This window comes from Aspergillus sydowii (genome assembly GCF_001890705.1).
Source record: "Aspergillus sydowii CBS 593.65 unplaced genomic scaffold ASPSYscaffold_11, whole genome shotgun sequence".
Lineage (NCBI taxonomy): Eukaryota > Fungi > Ascomycota > Eurotiomycetes > Eurotiales > Aspergillaceae > Aspergillus > Aspergillus sydowii.
In genome coordinates, this window is record NW_024467869.1 from 568,234 (window position 1) to 580,909 (window position 12,676).

Genomic DNA, 12,676 nt, shown 5'->3' on the forward strand with positions numbered 1-12,676 from the left:
AGCCAAGACAACTCTACCACTCGAATTGGTAGAATGTCATTAATGGGTGATTCTTATTACAAACTTCCTCCCAACCAATCAGATCACGGTTCCATAACTCAGTCGGTTAGAGTGTCGTGCTAATAACGCGAAAGTCGAGGGTTCGACCCCCTCTGGGACCATTTTTTTGCTAATTTTTGGCCAAATTTTGTCTTTTCATTATGTCTCACTCTGGTAATCAACGCGATCATATTAAACTGAAAAGTAATTGTATTGTATAAGAACTATCTGGGGAATCATATGTGTATACATTTCCAAGTAAAGAACGGTATTCTATTGACATCAAACACATCGCTCCGGCAAGCGCCGATAAAACTCGTAACATCGTGAATAACGTGCACCTCTTGTAGTGTGCATGCCAGATTATATACTAGCACGTCGGGGTGCCAGTGTACGCTGAAGTTTTTTCTTTTCTTCGGTTTCCTCTGGAAGAGGTAGGGATCCTTCACTCTTGAGCTTCAGCAAGTATTCCTTGCCATAAACATATCCAACTTGGTAGATTTCGTCAAAATTGCCGAATTCAAGGGTTCCATAGCGGTCAATCGGAGGACGCATGTAGAGGCAGCCTGGCATGTTCTTGGCCCGCTCGAGATTGTCAATAGAAGAGACATAGGCCAGTCGAGCCTGAATCTCAGATAGGGTTGGAGGATTTGGAACCGCAGAAAACGGATTCCAACGATTAATGACTGACCAAAAACCAGAAAGGGAATCACCATACCCTTGTGGGGTGTTGTCATCGATGGAGCCAACATCAACGGCGAAAATCACGTCTGCGCCCAGTGTCTTCATATGGGCTACAGTAAGATTGTCAATGTAACCTCCGTCGAGTAGCATACTACCTTCATCGCAAATTGGGGGGAGAAGGCCAGCGAGTGACATCGATGCACGCACATAACGCCAGATATAGCCAGAAGAGTGGTACTCGGCTCGGGATCGGCTGATATTGGTAGTGTTGCAGTAGAACTCAAGCCAAAAATCTTCGATCTGGCTATCTCCAAAGGTCTTGAATATTCCGCGGTTAAATTCATGACCAGTGGTGTACGACACGGACGGGTAGGTCAGATCCAAGGCAAAGCGCCACATGCTTCCCATGCGCCCAGCGAATTTCTTTGCACGGCCATACATTGGGACAACATCTGCATCCCTGGCATACAGACCACCAATGAAGGCACCAATCGATGTTCCACCAACAATGTCAACGGGAATTCCAGCCTCCTCCAGCGCCTTAATAACGCCCACATGAGCAATACCTCGTGCGCCACCTCCTCCAAGAACCAGGCCAACCGCCCTGCCACAGAGCCGGCGCGCTAAGCGGTGGAAGTCGCCTTTGAATTGTGTCTGGGCAGAGTAAAGTGGAGTCTGGCGAATGCGGCGAGAAGTGTATTTCTGGATCTCGGCCTGGAGAATCTGTACTCTTTGCTTCAAAACTGTACCCAGCCGTTTTGTTTGGGGATGCGATGGCTCAGCCGTGAGACGGAAAGCCATTTGAATATGGTGGTGACCTCCGTTGATCCAAACACGGTTCTTCAACCACTTCCGGGTGATGCCAGGAGGGCAATATCTGTCTGCATGCAGCAACACGAGTTCCTTTCGCGCCGTCGTTTTCATTCCAAGTAAGAATCTTTCGTACTCTCCCACGTTTGGGGACGACTCTGCAAGGCCAACCAAAAGGATACAGTCGGCCTGGCTAATGCATGTTTGAGTCCATGGCGAGTTCACATTGGTGTCAGCAATGTACAGAACCATCCCATATTTCTCCTCCAAATCTGCTAGGTACTGCGAAAGCTTGAGCTTTCCCATCCTACTAAAAGCATGTCGGCCAAGGTGATTCATGATAGCCGCTTGGTTTAAAGATGTCACCCCATCAGTGACACCGATTTGCTGTAGAGCATTCAGGAGCCGGTTGCCGAATTCAACAACCGGAACACCAGTCGTGATGGGAAGGATTCCAACAGTGCGAAGGTTGAGGGTTGACGTTGCGGTCTTGACGCTGCCGGTATTACCAGGCTCAGTGCTTTGTTCGGACATCGGGTTTTCGACTAGATCCCGCATCCGCTGGGCGATGAGCTTTGAGACCTGGATTGTAATCCCAGTGTGCTCCTGGGCCAGGCTGTTGAAGAGGGTCCGAGGGAACTTAGCTAGTTCGGTGTCTCGTATAGCGTGCAACGTAGCGGGTCGCGTCGACTCCGTCATCACTTCCAATTCACCAACACTTTCACCTTGCCCATGCTCTCCAACGACCGTCATTTTGCCTCCTGCTCCCTCGAGAACTGACCGAAGGCGTCCATTTAGCGTGATATAGATAGCATCGCTCTCATCACCCTGATGATAAATGACTTGGCCAGCATTTACTTGCACCCACTCTAAAGCAAAGTCGATATGGAGAAGCAGGCGCGGCAGAAGGCCTGTGAGTCTCTTTGCCAGTGTTAACAAAGCAATTGGATATCGTTCCGCCAATCTTTCCAAAGATAATCGCGGAAGAAACCCTACGTAGACATCTGTCTTTGCGACAACATCGGTATAAGAGCGGTACGACGCCATCGCACCTACATAGCCCTGAATTGCACCCGGCTTGATCATATAGAGGGACTTTCGGGACTGTCTCTTTCGTTTGGGGTCGTTTGTAGAAGCTGCAGCAGTAGACACGCGTGATGTAGCTGTCTGGGTACGTTTCAATGTTGGAAATAGTTCCTCCTGGAATTGCAAGTGGCCAGGCCTCGATGTCCCTACCAGGTCCTCTCCCTTTTCGTTGACTTGAACTCCTACGTCGAGGAAACCGTCTATGACATAATACAACCCCGGATGGCGTTCACCCTGTTCCACAAGAACTGATCCCTTGGGAAAGTAGACGATCTCTATATCGTTACGAAGCTCTTCCCTCAAATTCACAATAGGCGATGTACCACCGGCGCTCGTGACAGACATAGACATGATCGACTCAGTTTCACCATCTCCGGATCCCTCGTAGGCATCAATGAAACCAAATGCGTTATTGCTAAAAACAGCTTTCTGACGGCGTGAATCGTATGAAACCAATTTCGGGGACAGTTCACCGGAGGCATGACTTCCTTTGCGGAGCGCATCATGAGAGCTGGCTGTCAAGCCAATGCCGTTCATAATACAGTCCAATATCGAGTCACGGAATAAAGCATCCTCGTCAACCGAGTCTTTCCGTTGAAGCGAGGAACGACGCATCGGTGAGCGCTCTTTGTCGGCTAGTGGAGAGAGAAGTCTAGGAGTAGTGGCGAATTGATCATGCTTGGGGCCAAACCGAGAGAGTTGGATTGTGGAAAGAAGGTCCCCAGGACTAACCCCCGCTGTGCCGCGGCCACCAGGGGACCGGTCCGGGTTTATGAGCGAGATAGGTCTTTGTGTCATCGCCATCTTTTCTTGAAGAACAGCTTCCTTTCGTAGGAAGCTGCTCGACCGGCCTCTTCTACCGGCGTAAGGGTTATGTAACGCAATTCCTTTAGTCACTTCTTCTGGACCTAAGCGGTCCTTTTCTTTCAAGAATTTGTCTTTCAGTCGATCTAATGCCGCCCCCCGGATTTCATTCGGCAGGTCAAACGTTGTGTATTTGGTCATTTGTTTCTCAATTCCAAGAACATCGTTTGTCAGACCGAGGTAGGAGTGTGCTGTTGCAAATGTGACTCTCTGTAGTCGTGTAAGGATTACCTGAACTATATGGGCGGTAGCTCTAGGGTAAAGGCGTGTCAAGCGCCGGAAGGCACTCGCTGGGATAATTGCAATCGTCGTATCAACCATGGCTCGAGCCACGATGTCTGGGTGGACTGATTTCCTTGGGGCGGAATGCACCTTCCCCGAGCTTCTGGGCCGAATCTTGGGGAGTGCACGGCTCTCTGGTAGGTGTAGGGGAGGAACCGACGGCAAGAATTCACCGTCGCCATTGATAGTGGAGTTGTCGTCTTCATAATCCATGGGCCTAGGCGGAGGCGACCTACCCAACCCACCATCAGGGCTAGCAGGGAACGACTCGGGTCGTCGGGCAGGACTCGGCTGAACACTTGACATAGTCGAATACGATCCTCCGTTGGTTCGCAGTTGGATGTCCTCCGTAAACAGGGATAGGATCGAGAATAAAGATGACATAGCAGCACCATTCTTCACTTCCGTAAGCAACTGATACCCTTGTTTCCCATCTTGAGATTGGCTCTCTTCGTCTGACGAGTCCTCGATGACCTCGCCATTCAGGTTGTGTTTTCCATCCCGAACAGACTTGACGAATATTTGAACTAGTCCATCTACGACCAGGCAGAATCCTTTTTCTTCCTCGAGTTGCAGAGTCTCCCCCGCGATCAACTTCCTTGTTTGCATCGTTCGTGTCAGCTCGTGAAAGACGGGTCTCTCGAGGTAACCAAACACTTTGATCGCGCTCAGAAATTCATCAAGGTAATTGGCCAATCCCGGTTTCGAATCGCCTTCCTGCACGTCCGGGAAGAGGTCGAGTTGCGGTTCCTTGCGTTGGGGCTCCGGGGGTAGGCGGCTGTACATGTTTAGGAACCGGTAGCGAATGAACCAGCTGATGGTCGAGACGACCGCTAGTACTATCAATAGCCTAGTAAACAATTCGTACTTACGTTAGCGGACCATAACTATATCGGAAACAGCAATTGATGAATGGGGCTTAATGACGCAGCTCTTACAGTGTTGTGAAATTCATTGTGAACGTCAAGCTCGTAGAAAAGAGCGTGAAGAGCCATGTTGGCAATGTGATGGTCGTGAAGGTGATTATCCAGTATAAAACACTAGGAATGGTCTGAAAAACCAGAGAAAATACCCAACCGATCCACCCCACCATGGTTGTAGGAGTGGGCAGGGACACCAGCGGGGGCGGGGGAAGATGGTTTGAAAAGCGTGGGAGACCGGAGACACTGGCGGTTATGGCGGGAGGCGACGTCGACAGAGAGGGTGCCGCAGGAACGGAGGGGGGAGTGCCGGAAAGGGAGGACAGAGATGCATGTAGAGAGTCGAGGTCTGGGAGGTCAGGCGCAGGAGTGGATGCTCCACTGTCGGCCATCCTCACGTCAACCTTGAATAACAATGGGGAGCGACGCTAATCTGGGAAGTTGGGCAAAGCCAAGGCAGCACAACTCCTCACCCGGAGACGCTGCAACCATTTAGAAGCCGAGCAAACAACAAGACCATCTCCAAAGCGAGCCGCAACGTGCCCGCATATGGCCCGTTGGCTGGCTGTCGATCGCGTACGCCCCTGCCCAAGTGGGTTCGTCAAGGAGGGGGTTCTGACGGTCGTCGAGGTCAAGGGTAAGTTCGGAGATGTTCGCCGAGAAAAAATTACAAGAGACGAGTCAAAGCACCCGCATATCTCAGTCGAGTCGCGATGTGTTTATGTGATGGAGGAGCCACTGTTGATCGGGAGCTTCTTTACCTGCCGCCCTCACATGATTTCCGGGCAAGTGAACAGGAAATACTGCAACTCTTTCAAACTTGGCTTTTTCCTGTTTCTACTAGGGGATGTTTCATTAAAAAGGCTTCAACTATTGGTAGATGGTCAGAATCAAATCAAACTACACTTTATGCCCACTCATACACTTTCGTTCCTATAAGGAAGCATACGGTACGGTATATATCGTGCTACAGAGCGGACATTAGAATGCGACTACCGCATGATCGGCAGCCAGTTCGCTCGCCTTTTGGTAAGTGATTGAAGGGTTTTCTTTTGTTGTTCACAGGTTACATTATGACACTCAATCAGCAGGGAAATAATTGGTCATCGTAGTTTAGACCATACCTAGCCAACATTCTGACTGCTGTACGGAGGACTTGTATCAGGCTGGATCCATTTTCTGCCGCTCCCCGGTCTTTCTCCGCCCGGCCACGTTTCCCTCGATCGTTGTCCGTCCGAGCTCCATGCTCCTACTTCCTGTCTTGCGCCTGCTTCTCGCTTTTATACGTATTATTTCGTTTTCTCCTCTTCTGCTCCTCGTTATTAGATTTAGCTGTGGCCTTGGCCCACAGGCCCGCCACCGTCATGTTTCAGGTATACTCGCTAGCTCAGCCGGATATTTACTTGTCTACTATTTCTCCGCTCCGAGGAGACTTTACGATTCATAGGGCTGACGGATAAATGCATTGAATAGCGTCTCCGCGATGCCATAGACTCGCGAATCGCTGAAGAGCAGGCTCGACAGCGATCGTCTCAGGAGTCCCTCGCTCGCTCCAACTCCGCACGCCGCCCCCCTGGCCGCAACCTGTCCCCGGGCAGACGACCGGCCAGACCCCGACGAAATACTGGAACACCTGTGCGGGGACCAGATCCTACCGAATTCGAGCCCGAGTTTGCAATCGGTGACGATGATTCATCCAGCAGATCGGGCACTCCTCGGCCGGAGTCGTCAGGCGCTCCTGAGAACACGCAGGGAGAGAATTCCGAACAGAGCGAGGGTCCAGGGGAGAACGCTACGAATGGGAAGGAGGGTGCGCTGGAGGCGGATTCTGCCCCAGCAACACCAGAACTGCCGCCTGATGTGAAAGCGAAGCTGCGAAGGCTTACCAAAATGGAAACCCGTTACCAGGGTAGGTCGTTGCCTAACTCCTGATGTTGAATCGGCCACACTAATTTCGCTGTCATGCAGAACTTTTGAAAGCATACCGATCGGCCCATTCTCGTGTCCTATCCATCGAGCCGTTCGAAGCTGCTTTGCGAGAAAATACGCCATTGACGTCGATTGCAGACCCCAAGGCACTCACCGAATACTTGAACCAGATTTCGCTTAAAGGAGACCTGGTAGGGGAGGAACTCAAACGTATAACGACAGAGAGAGACGATTTCAAGGGTAAACTAGAGGAAGCCCAGAAGTCCGAGAAGGCCTCGCGGGACGAGCTAGACAGCTTCAAGGCAACCAATGAAGGACAATCGAAAGCCAGTGAAGTTCACAAATCGAACGAGAAAGAATCACCCAAGGAAAACGAAGAGACTGAAGAGTTCTTCTCTTTTGACAATGAAATCCCTCGTCTCGAGTCTGAATTGAAGGATAAACAAGAAGAAGTTGAGAAGCTGAAGACTCAGGCGGAAAATCTGAACCGAGATCTGTCAGTTGCACGCGAGTCGACTGAGGGTATGGTCCAGAACCTTGAGACCGCTACGCGAGAGCTGGTGGAGTTGCGTGACTTCAAGGATAAGCAGGAGTCGGAGATGGACACCCTTAGGACTACGAAGCAAAGTGAAATCGATGACCTTAGATCTAAGCTTGAATCATCGGAAACAAGCGTGACCGAGACGAAGGCTGAAGTCGAGAAGTTGAAGGCTGATTTGAAGCAAAAGGCAGACAACATTGAACAACTCCAGGCGCAAGCCAAGCAGTCTGGAGACGCTGATCAACAGGCAGAGTTGACGTCAAAACTGGAAGAAGTTAAGCAGGAGAAGGAATCCAACGAGAAGCGACTCGGGGTGCTGCAAGGCTTAGTGGACAGTCTTCGAACTCAGCTCAAGGAAACTCAGGACACCGTGTCAAGCTTGAAGACTGACATCGGTCAGAAAACGGAAGAATCTGACAAACTGAAGAAGGTGGTCGATTTCCTTGATGAAAACCTAGAGGGCAATGCCAAATGGCGGGAATCTAAGGACAAGGTTACGAAGGGCCAGAAGGCAGACTTCGAGGAGCTTCGACAGACCCTGGCACCATCGCAGAGCCCGGAACCAAAGATCGACAATTCTGAAGCTACACAACAACCCGCGAACGCTGCAGGAGGCGCGGGGGCTGCGGGGGCCGGAAAGAAGAAGAAGGGCAAGAAGAAGAAGGGTGGCAAGAGTGGTGAGGATACCAGCAAGCCAACAGGATCTGCTGATGTAGAGCCAATCGAGTCAGCATCCCAATCAACTGAGCCAAGCCCGGCCCTTGCTGAGCTCGAAAAGAAGATTGAGAGCCTTTCGCAACAACTCAAGGCGAAAGAAGAGGCCATCGATCGTCTCGATTCCAAGCTGAAGGGCGAGGAAGGCCTGAAGGAGGAGATAGAGTCATTGCGAGACGACCTACTCAATATTGGCCAAGAGCATGTCGAAGCAAAGGACAAGATCAAGGAATTGACGGCGGAGAAGACCGCTTTGGAAGGCACTATTTCTAAGTTGGAGGGCGAGATTACCGACCTTCGCGCAGGTGCCGCTTCAAAATCAGCAGACTCCGAGAAGGCCCATAATGACCTCAAAGGCGAATATGAGAACCTCAAGGTGAAATTCACGACTATTGAAACGGAACTTTCAGCCGCACAACAGCTGGCAACAACTAGATTCAAGGATATAACTGATCTGCGCGAAACTATCCAAAAGATTCAGCCTGAGCTCAAGAAATTGCGAGGCGAGAGTGCGGAGCTTAAGTCGACCAAAGATGAACTCAAGAGCAAGACAACCGAACTGAGGACATTGGAAGGCAAACACGACGACTTGCAGGCAGAAGTTAAATCACTCAAGTCTTCGATCTCAGATCGCGAGACGGAAGTCAAGACTCTCAATCAGAAGATCAAGCAGGAGTTGGATAGTCGACTGAAAGCAGAAGAGAACTTGACAGTCGCACAGTCCGATCTGCGTTATGCTGAAAGCAGAAAACAAGAAGCCCTCGAGGGTAAACAAAAGGTTATGTCCGACCTCTCAAACGTCCAGGACGAGCTGAAGGCAGCGCGAACAAAACTACGAGAGCACGAGCAACAGACCACTCAACTAAACAAGGATCTCGACGGATTGCGGGAAGAGATGCAGCTGAAGACGGCTCAACACGCAAGCGCGCAAAGCCTGATGAATAGCATGCGCGATCAAGCTTCCGAGCTCGGCATGCAAATGAAGGAGGCCCGGGAGCGATGCGAGAGCCTTGAAGAGGAGCTGGCAGATGCCCACCGCCTCCTTAGTGAACGAACCCGTGAGGGCGAAACGATGAGACGCCTCCTCAATGAAATTGAGGGCCGTACCGATGCTAAGACCCGCGACTACAAGGAAAGAATGGAGGCTGCGATTGAAGAACGTGACCGCGCCGAGGACGAAGCAAGTGCGCAGGGTCGACGTCGGGCTCGCGAATTGGAGGATCTCAAAACCAAGCTCCGCGAGCTGGAGAAGAGCTTACGGAGTGCAGAAGAAGACAAGGAAGAGTTAGAACACTCTCAGAAGGATTGGAAGCGCCGGCGGGACCATCTCGAAGCACAGGCAGAGACGGCCACCCAGGAGCTTAACGATGTTCAACAAGCCATGGCTCGATTGCGTGAGTCCTTGGATGAGAGCGAAAAACAGGTTCGTGACTTGGAAAAAGAGAAAGCTGAATTGCGTCGGTCGGTTGAGCAGACCAACGCGCGTTTAGAGAAGATGCGCAAATCCAACATGTTCCCCGACGATGGTCGCTTTGGGACTAACCCACAGTCCTCACGCTCATCTATTGACTCTGGGTCCCGGAGAGGGCTGACTTCTCCGGCCCCGAAGACGCGCAGCCCATCCACACAAAGAAGCGATACACCCACTGGCGGTGTTGACTACATTTATCTCAAGAACGTGCTCCTCCAGTTTCTAGAGCAGAAGGACAAGAACTATCAGAAGCAACTGATCCCTGTCCTGGGGATGCTTCTGCATTTTGACCGGTGAGTTTACCTTCCAGCCTGTTTCTCAACATTGATACTGACTCACGTAGGACGGACGAGCAAAAATGGATGGCAGCTATAACCTCAAAGTAGTCTGATATTGGGCCATAATCCTCTGCTGTTGGCAAAGCAGACCTGCGTTATAGATGATGTTTTAGGGTACATAATTCTTTCTTGTCTTAATATATCAATACCAAGGACTTCAGCGTGATTTGTCAAGATAGAAATGCGAGATCCTTGGACTCTACTGAAGCCTATATCCTAAAGAGCTGAGTTCAGAGCGCATTCGTGGTTACTATTGTCTGTGGCTCTTCCGGTCTAGATCGCGATGTTGGGTGGAGCATAAGCCGATGTCACAGGGCGTCCGGACGAGTTTCCGGTGTCCCAATAAATTTTCACTCGGTAGAGCAAGATCGCAAGAACTCAATTCCTCTCTGCATTGCCAGTCGCCTCTTCATCATACTCGAGAGATCACCATGTCAGCCCAACCGACAATCAGACTCGCAACCGCGGAGGGTACGTTGTAGCTGTATCTTCTTTCACTCCCCATCTATTCACTCCCCGCACCCGCCATGCGAACTCTTCACCTAGCCAATTGCCAACAGTAATACTAATAACCATACTCCCAGACGTCCCGCTAATCCTCCAATTCATCCGCGAGCTCGCCGACTACGAAAAAGCCTTGCATGAGGTCGAAGCGACCGAATCCTCGCTCCTCGCAACGCTCTCCTTTCCGAACGACGCTCCCAAGCGGGGCTCTGTCTACACCGCGCTGATCACACCGCCCGCAACCCCCGAAACGCCCTCGCCCATCCCTGTCGGCATGGCATTGTTCTTCTACAACTACTCGACGTGGCGCGCAGCCCCCGGTATCTACCTCGAGGATCTATACGTGCAGCCTGCGGCGCGGGGGAACGGGTACGGGTTCAAGCTGCTGAAGTGGCTTGCGGCGAAGGTAGTGGAGGTGAAGGGGCGGCGGCTGGAATGGAGTGTTCTGACGTGGAACGAGCCCAGCATCGAGTTTTATAAGCAGGTTGGCGCGAAGCCGATGGACGAGTGGTTGAAGATGATGGTTGAGGGGGAGGCGTTGGATAGGTTGGCGGAGGGGGTATGATGCAGTACGGTATAGATGATGTAATATAGAAGTTGATTTAGATCGCTGTTCGCATATAGTCCCGAGAGCATATCCACCGTTTACCCTTGAATGCGGGTAAACGTCTAAACGAGCCAAAAGAGCCTGTGATCACGGCGATCCGGGGGACTCGATGAGGTCCACGAGGACTTCCATTGGTGCAGGGTATGTCCGAGACTAGGAAACTGATTTCCGGCTCGCGCTCGACCAACTACTACAAGAATCATGAGTGTGCCATCAATGATGCACACAACTACTGAGTACAGCCTCACTCACCATGTCTCTTCCTAACAAAATCGCAATTGGCACCTCATGCCTGGGCCAACATCCGTCTCACGCATTAGACCACAAGATCCGCGCCGCGGCGCAACAAGGCTTCCAGGGCCTTGAAATCGTCTACGCCGATCTAGAGCGCTACAGCAACAGCCTCCAAATCCCTATATCCACTGGGGCAAAGCAGATCCGACAATTAAGTGACGACCTGGGTCTGACAATCATCTCACTCGCCCCCTTTGAGAACTTCGAGGGCACAAAGACCCCGCTTAAGGAGCGTCTCGATCTCGCCCAGCGCTGGCTTGATCTCGCGCGCATCCTAGGCGCAACATACCTTCAAGTCCCGTCACAATATGGCACCGACAGTATTCGAGATGAAGCCGTGATCGTCTCGGAGATGCAGCAGCTTGCAGATTTAGCTAGTTCGCTATCGCCCGTTATCTCCATTGCGTACGAGCCCTTATCGTGGGGCGTCGTCTACTCGACCTGGGACGATGTCCTTCGTCTCACGCAGCTCGTTGACCGCGACAATTTCGGTATATGCCTGGATACTTTCCACGAGACTACAAAGCTCTGGGCGAGTCCTTTCACAGACTCGGGAGTATACCCTGACGGTCCGGAGAAGCTGGCTGCCTCGCTACGCCGCTTTGTAACGAGCATTCCCATCGAAAAGGTCTTCTATGTACAGTTATCTGATGCCGAACGATTCGATCCCCCGTTCTCAAAGAGCCATCCCTGGTATCTTGAGGGCGAGGCGCCGGAATTTACATGGTCGAAGCACGGGCGGCCTTACCCGTTCGAGACGGAATATGGAGGGTATACGCCTATTACGGATGTGGTACAAGCATGGCTGGTTGATGTCGAGTTCAAGGGCTGGGTGTCCATGGAAATTTTTGATCGGCGAATGCGTGACGAAGCGTATAAGCCTGAGACTGCGGCCGAGAGAGGATGGAGGTCTTGGGAGAAGGTCCAGGCTGGTGTGAGTGGGGAAAGCTCGAAGGTATGAAGTCAATTGGATTAGGTTCGTGGGAATGAGGTTGACATGTGTTAGCTCTGAAAATATAGCTCTATAAATGATACTTGACTATGGTAATGTATTTTTCTAGATATTGCACTCCTAAAACATAAGATCCAATATGTTGAAGTCCCGCCATGCCAGTTGGCTTATTTTCGTACAGTTCGAAGCGAGCAGATTGTATGCTCTCGACAGTTGGGCTCATGTAGTCAAACTATGCTGGAAAACTTAATAACTCGGTTCCATAACTCAGTCGGTTAGAGTGTCGTGCTAATAACGCGAAAGTCGAGGGTTCGACCCCCTCTGGGACCAATTTTTTTGAATTTTTTGCACCTTAGATCCCAACTATAGCACAGCAAAAGCTTAAAGCTGAGTGGCAGATATGTTTTATCAGCTGGGTAACAACTTGATGGCAAACCCTTTTTGTAATGTGAATATGGTCTTCGATGAATGGATAATGACTCATGGTGACTCTTAACTATCGTTGAGTGATATTGGTCATCTTCTGCTAAAATATATAGTTCCATAACGGGACCCCGACTTTCAATATAACCATCGAAATAGTCAAAGGCTACATTAAATAAGCCTCTGCATTTTCAGATCGCTGAATTAAATTATCTAAT

At 50.8% G+C, this 12,676-nt stretch overlaps 5 protein-coding genes and 2 non-coding genes across 7 annotated transcripts; 6 read left to right on the top strand and 1 right to left on the bottom strand.

Annotated features, from left to right (window-relative positions):
• The first annotated feature begins 87 nt into the window (after window positions 1–87).
• On the top strand, window positions 88–161 carry ASPSYDRAFT_t117. The gene has a single exon. It is a non-coding gene; the product is annotated as a tRNA-Ile (tRNA).
• Window positions 162–207: 46 nt separating this feature from the next.
• nte1 (lysophospholipase) lies at window positions 208–5,405 on the bottom strand. The gene is made up of 2 exons (XM_040840717.1): window positions 4,704–5,405; window positions 208–4,615 (listed from the first exon to the last, which is right to left on the bottom strand). Exons 1-2 carry the CDS (start codon window positions 5,075–5,077, stop codon window positions 403–405), a joined length of 4,587 nt encoding a protein of 1,528 aa, XP_040699391.1. The 5' UTR covers window positions 5,078–5,405; the 3' UTR covers window positions 208–402.
• Window positions 5,406–5,935: 530 nt separating this feature from the next.
• Window positions 5,936–6,617, top strand: ASPSYDRAFT_158506 (uncharacterized protein; the record flags this gene model as incomplete). Its single annotated transcript, XM_040842732.1, has 2 exons — window positions 5,936–6,058; window positions 6,159–6,617. Coding segments are annotated over 2 exons (582 nt in total), but the record flags the coding sequence as incomplete, so codon positions are not given.
• Window positions 6,618–6,937: 320 nt separating this feature from the next.
• Window positions 6,938–10,046, top strand: ASPSYDRAFT_414773 (putative vesicle-mediated transport protein (Imh1)). Its single transcript, XM_040846289.1, has one exon. The coding sequence runs from the start codon at window positions 7,139–7,141 to the stop codon at window positions 9,635–9,637; it is 2,499 nt and encodes an 832-aa protein (XP_040699393.1). The 5' UTR covers window positions 6,938–7,138; the 3' UTR covers window positions 9,638–10,046.
• Window positions 10,047–10,109: 63 nt separating this feature from the next.
• On the top strand, window positions 10,110–10,747 carry ASPSYDRAFT_60517 (GNAT family N-acetyltransferase; the record flags this gene model as incomplete). The annotated part of the gene is made up of 2 exons (XM_040849865.1): window positions 10,110–10,149; window positions 10,263–10,747. 2 exons carry the CDS (start codon window positions 10,110–10,112, stop codon window positions 10,745–10,747), a joined length of 525 nt encoding a protein of 174 aa, XP_040699394.1.
• ASPSYDRAFT_414518 (sugar phosphate isomerase/epimerase family protein) lies at window positions 10,602–12,203 on the top strand. Its single transcript, XM_040846284.1, has 2 exons — window positions 10,602–12,038; window positions 12,090–12,203. The coding sequence occupies exons 1-2, from the start codon at window positions 11,043–11,045 to the stop codon at window positions 12,093–12,095; spliced, it is 1,002 nt and encodes a 333-aa protein (XP_040699395.1). The 5' UTR covers window positions 10,602–11,042; the 3' UTR covers window positions 12,096–12,203.
• Window positions 12,204–12,291: 88 nt separating this feature from the next.
• ASPSYDRAFT_t118 lies at window positions 12,292–12,365 on the top strand. Its single transcript has one exon. It is a non-coding gene; the product is annotated as a tRNA-Ile (tRNA).
• The last annotated feature ends 311 nt before the right edge of the window (window positions 12,366–12,676 follow it).

Coding starts and splice junctions, on each gene's coding strand:
- nte1 (XM_040840717.1), bottom strand. CDS start 5,077: ATGGCCGACAGTGGAGCATCCACTCCTGCGCCTGACCTCCCAGACCTC. Junction 4,616..4,703: donor ACAATGAATTTCACAACACT/GTAAGAGCTGCG, acceptor ATTGTTTACTAG/GCTATTGATAGTACTAGCGG.
- ASPSYDRAFT_414773 (XM_040846289.1), top strand. CDS start 7,139: ATGGTCCAGAACCTTGAGACCGCTACGCGAGAGCTGGTGGAGTTGCGT.
- ASPSYDRAFT_414518 (XM_040846284.1), top strand. CDS start 11,043: ATGTCTCTTCCTAACAAAATCGCAATTGGCACCTCATGCCTGGGCCAA.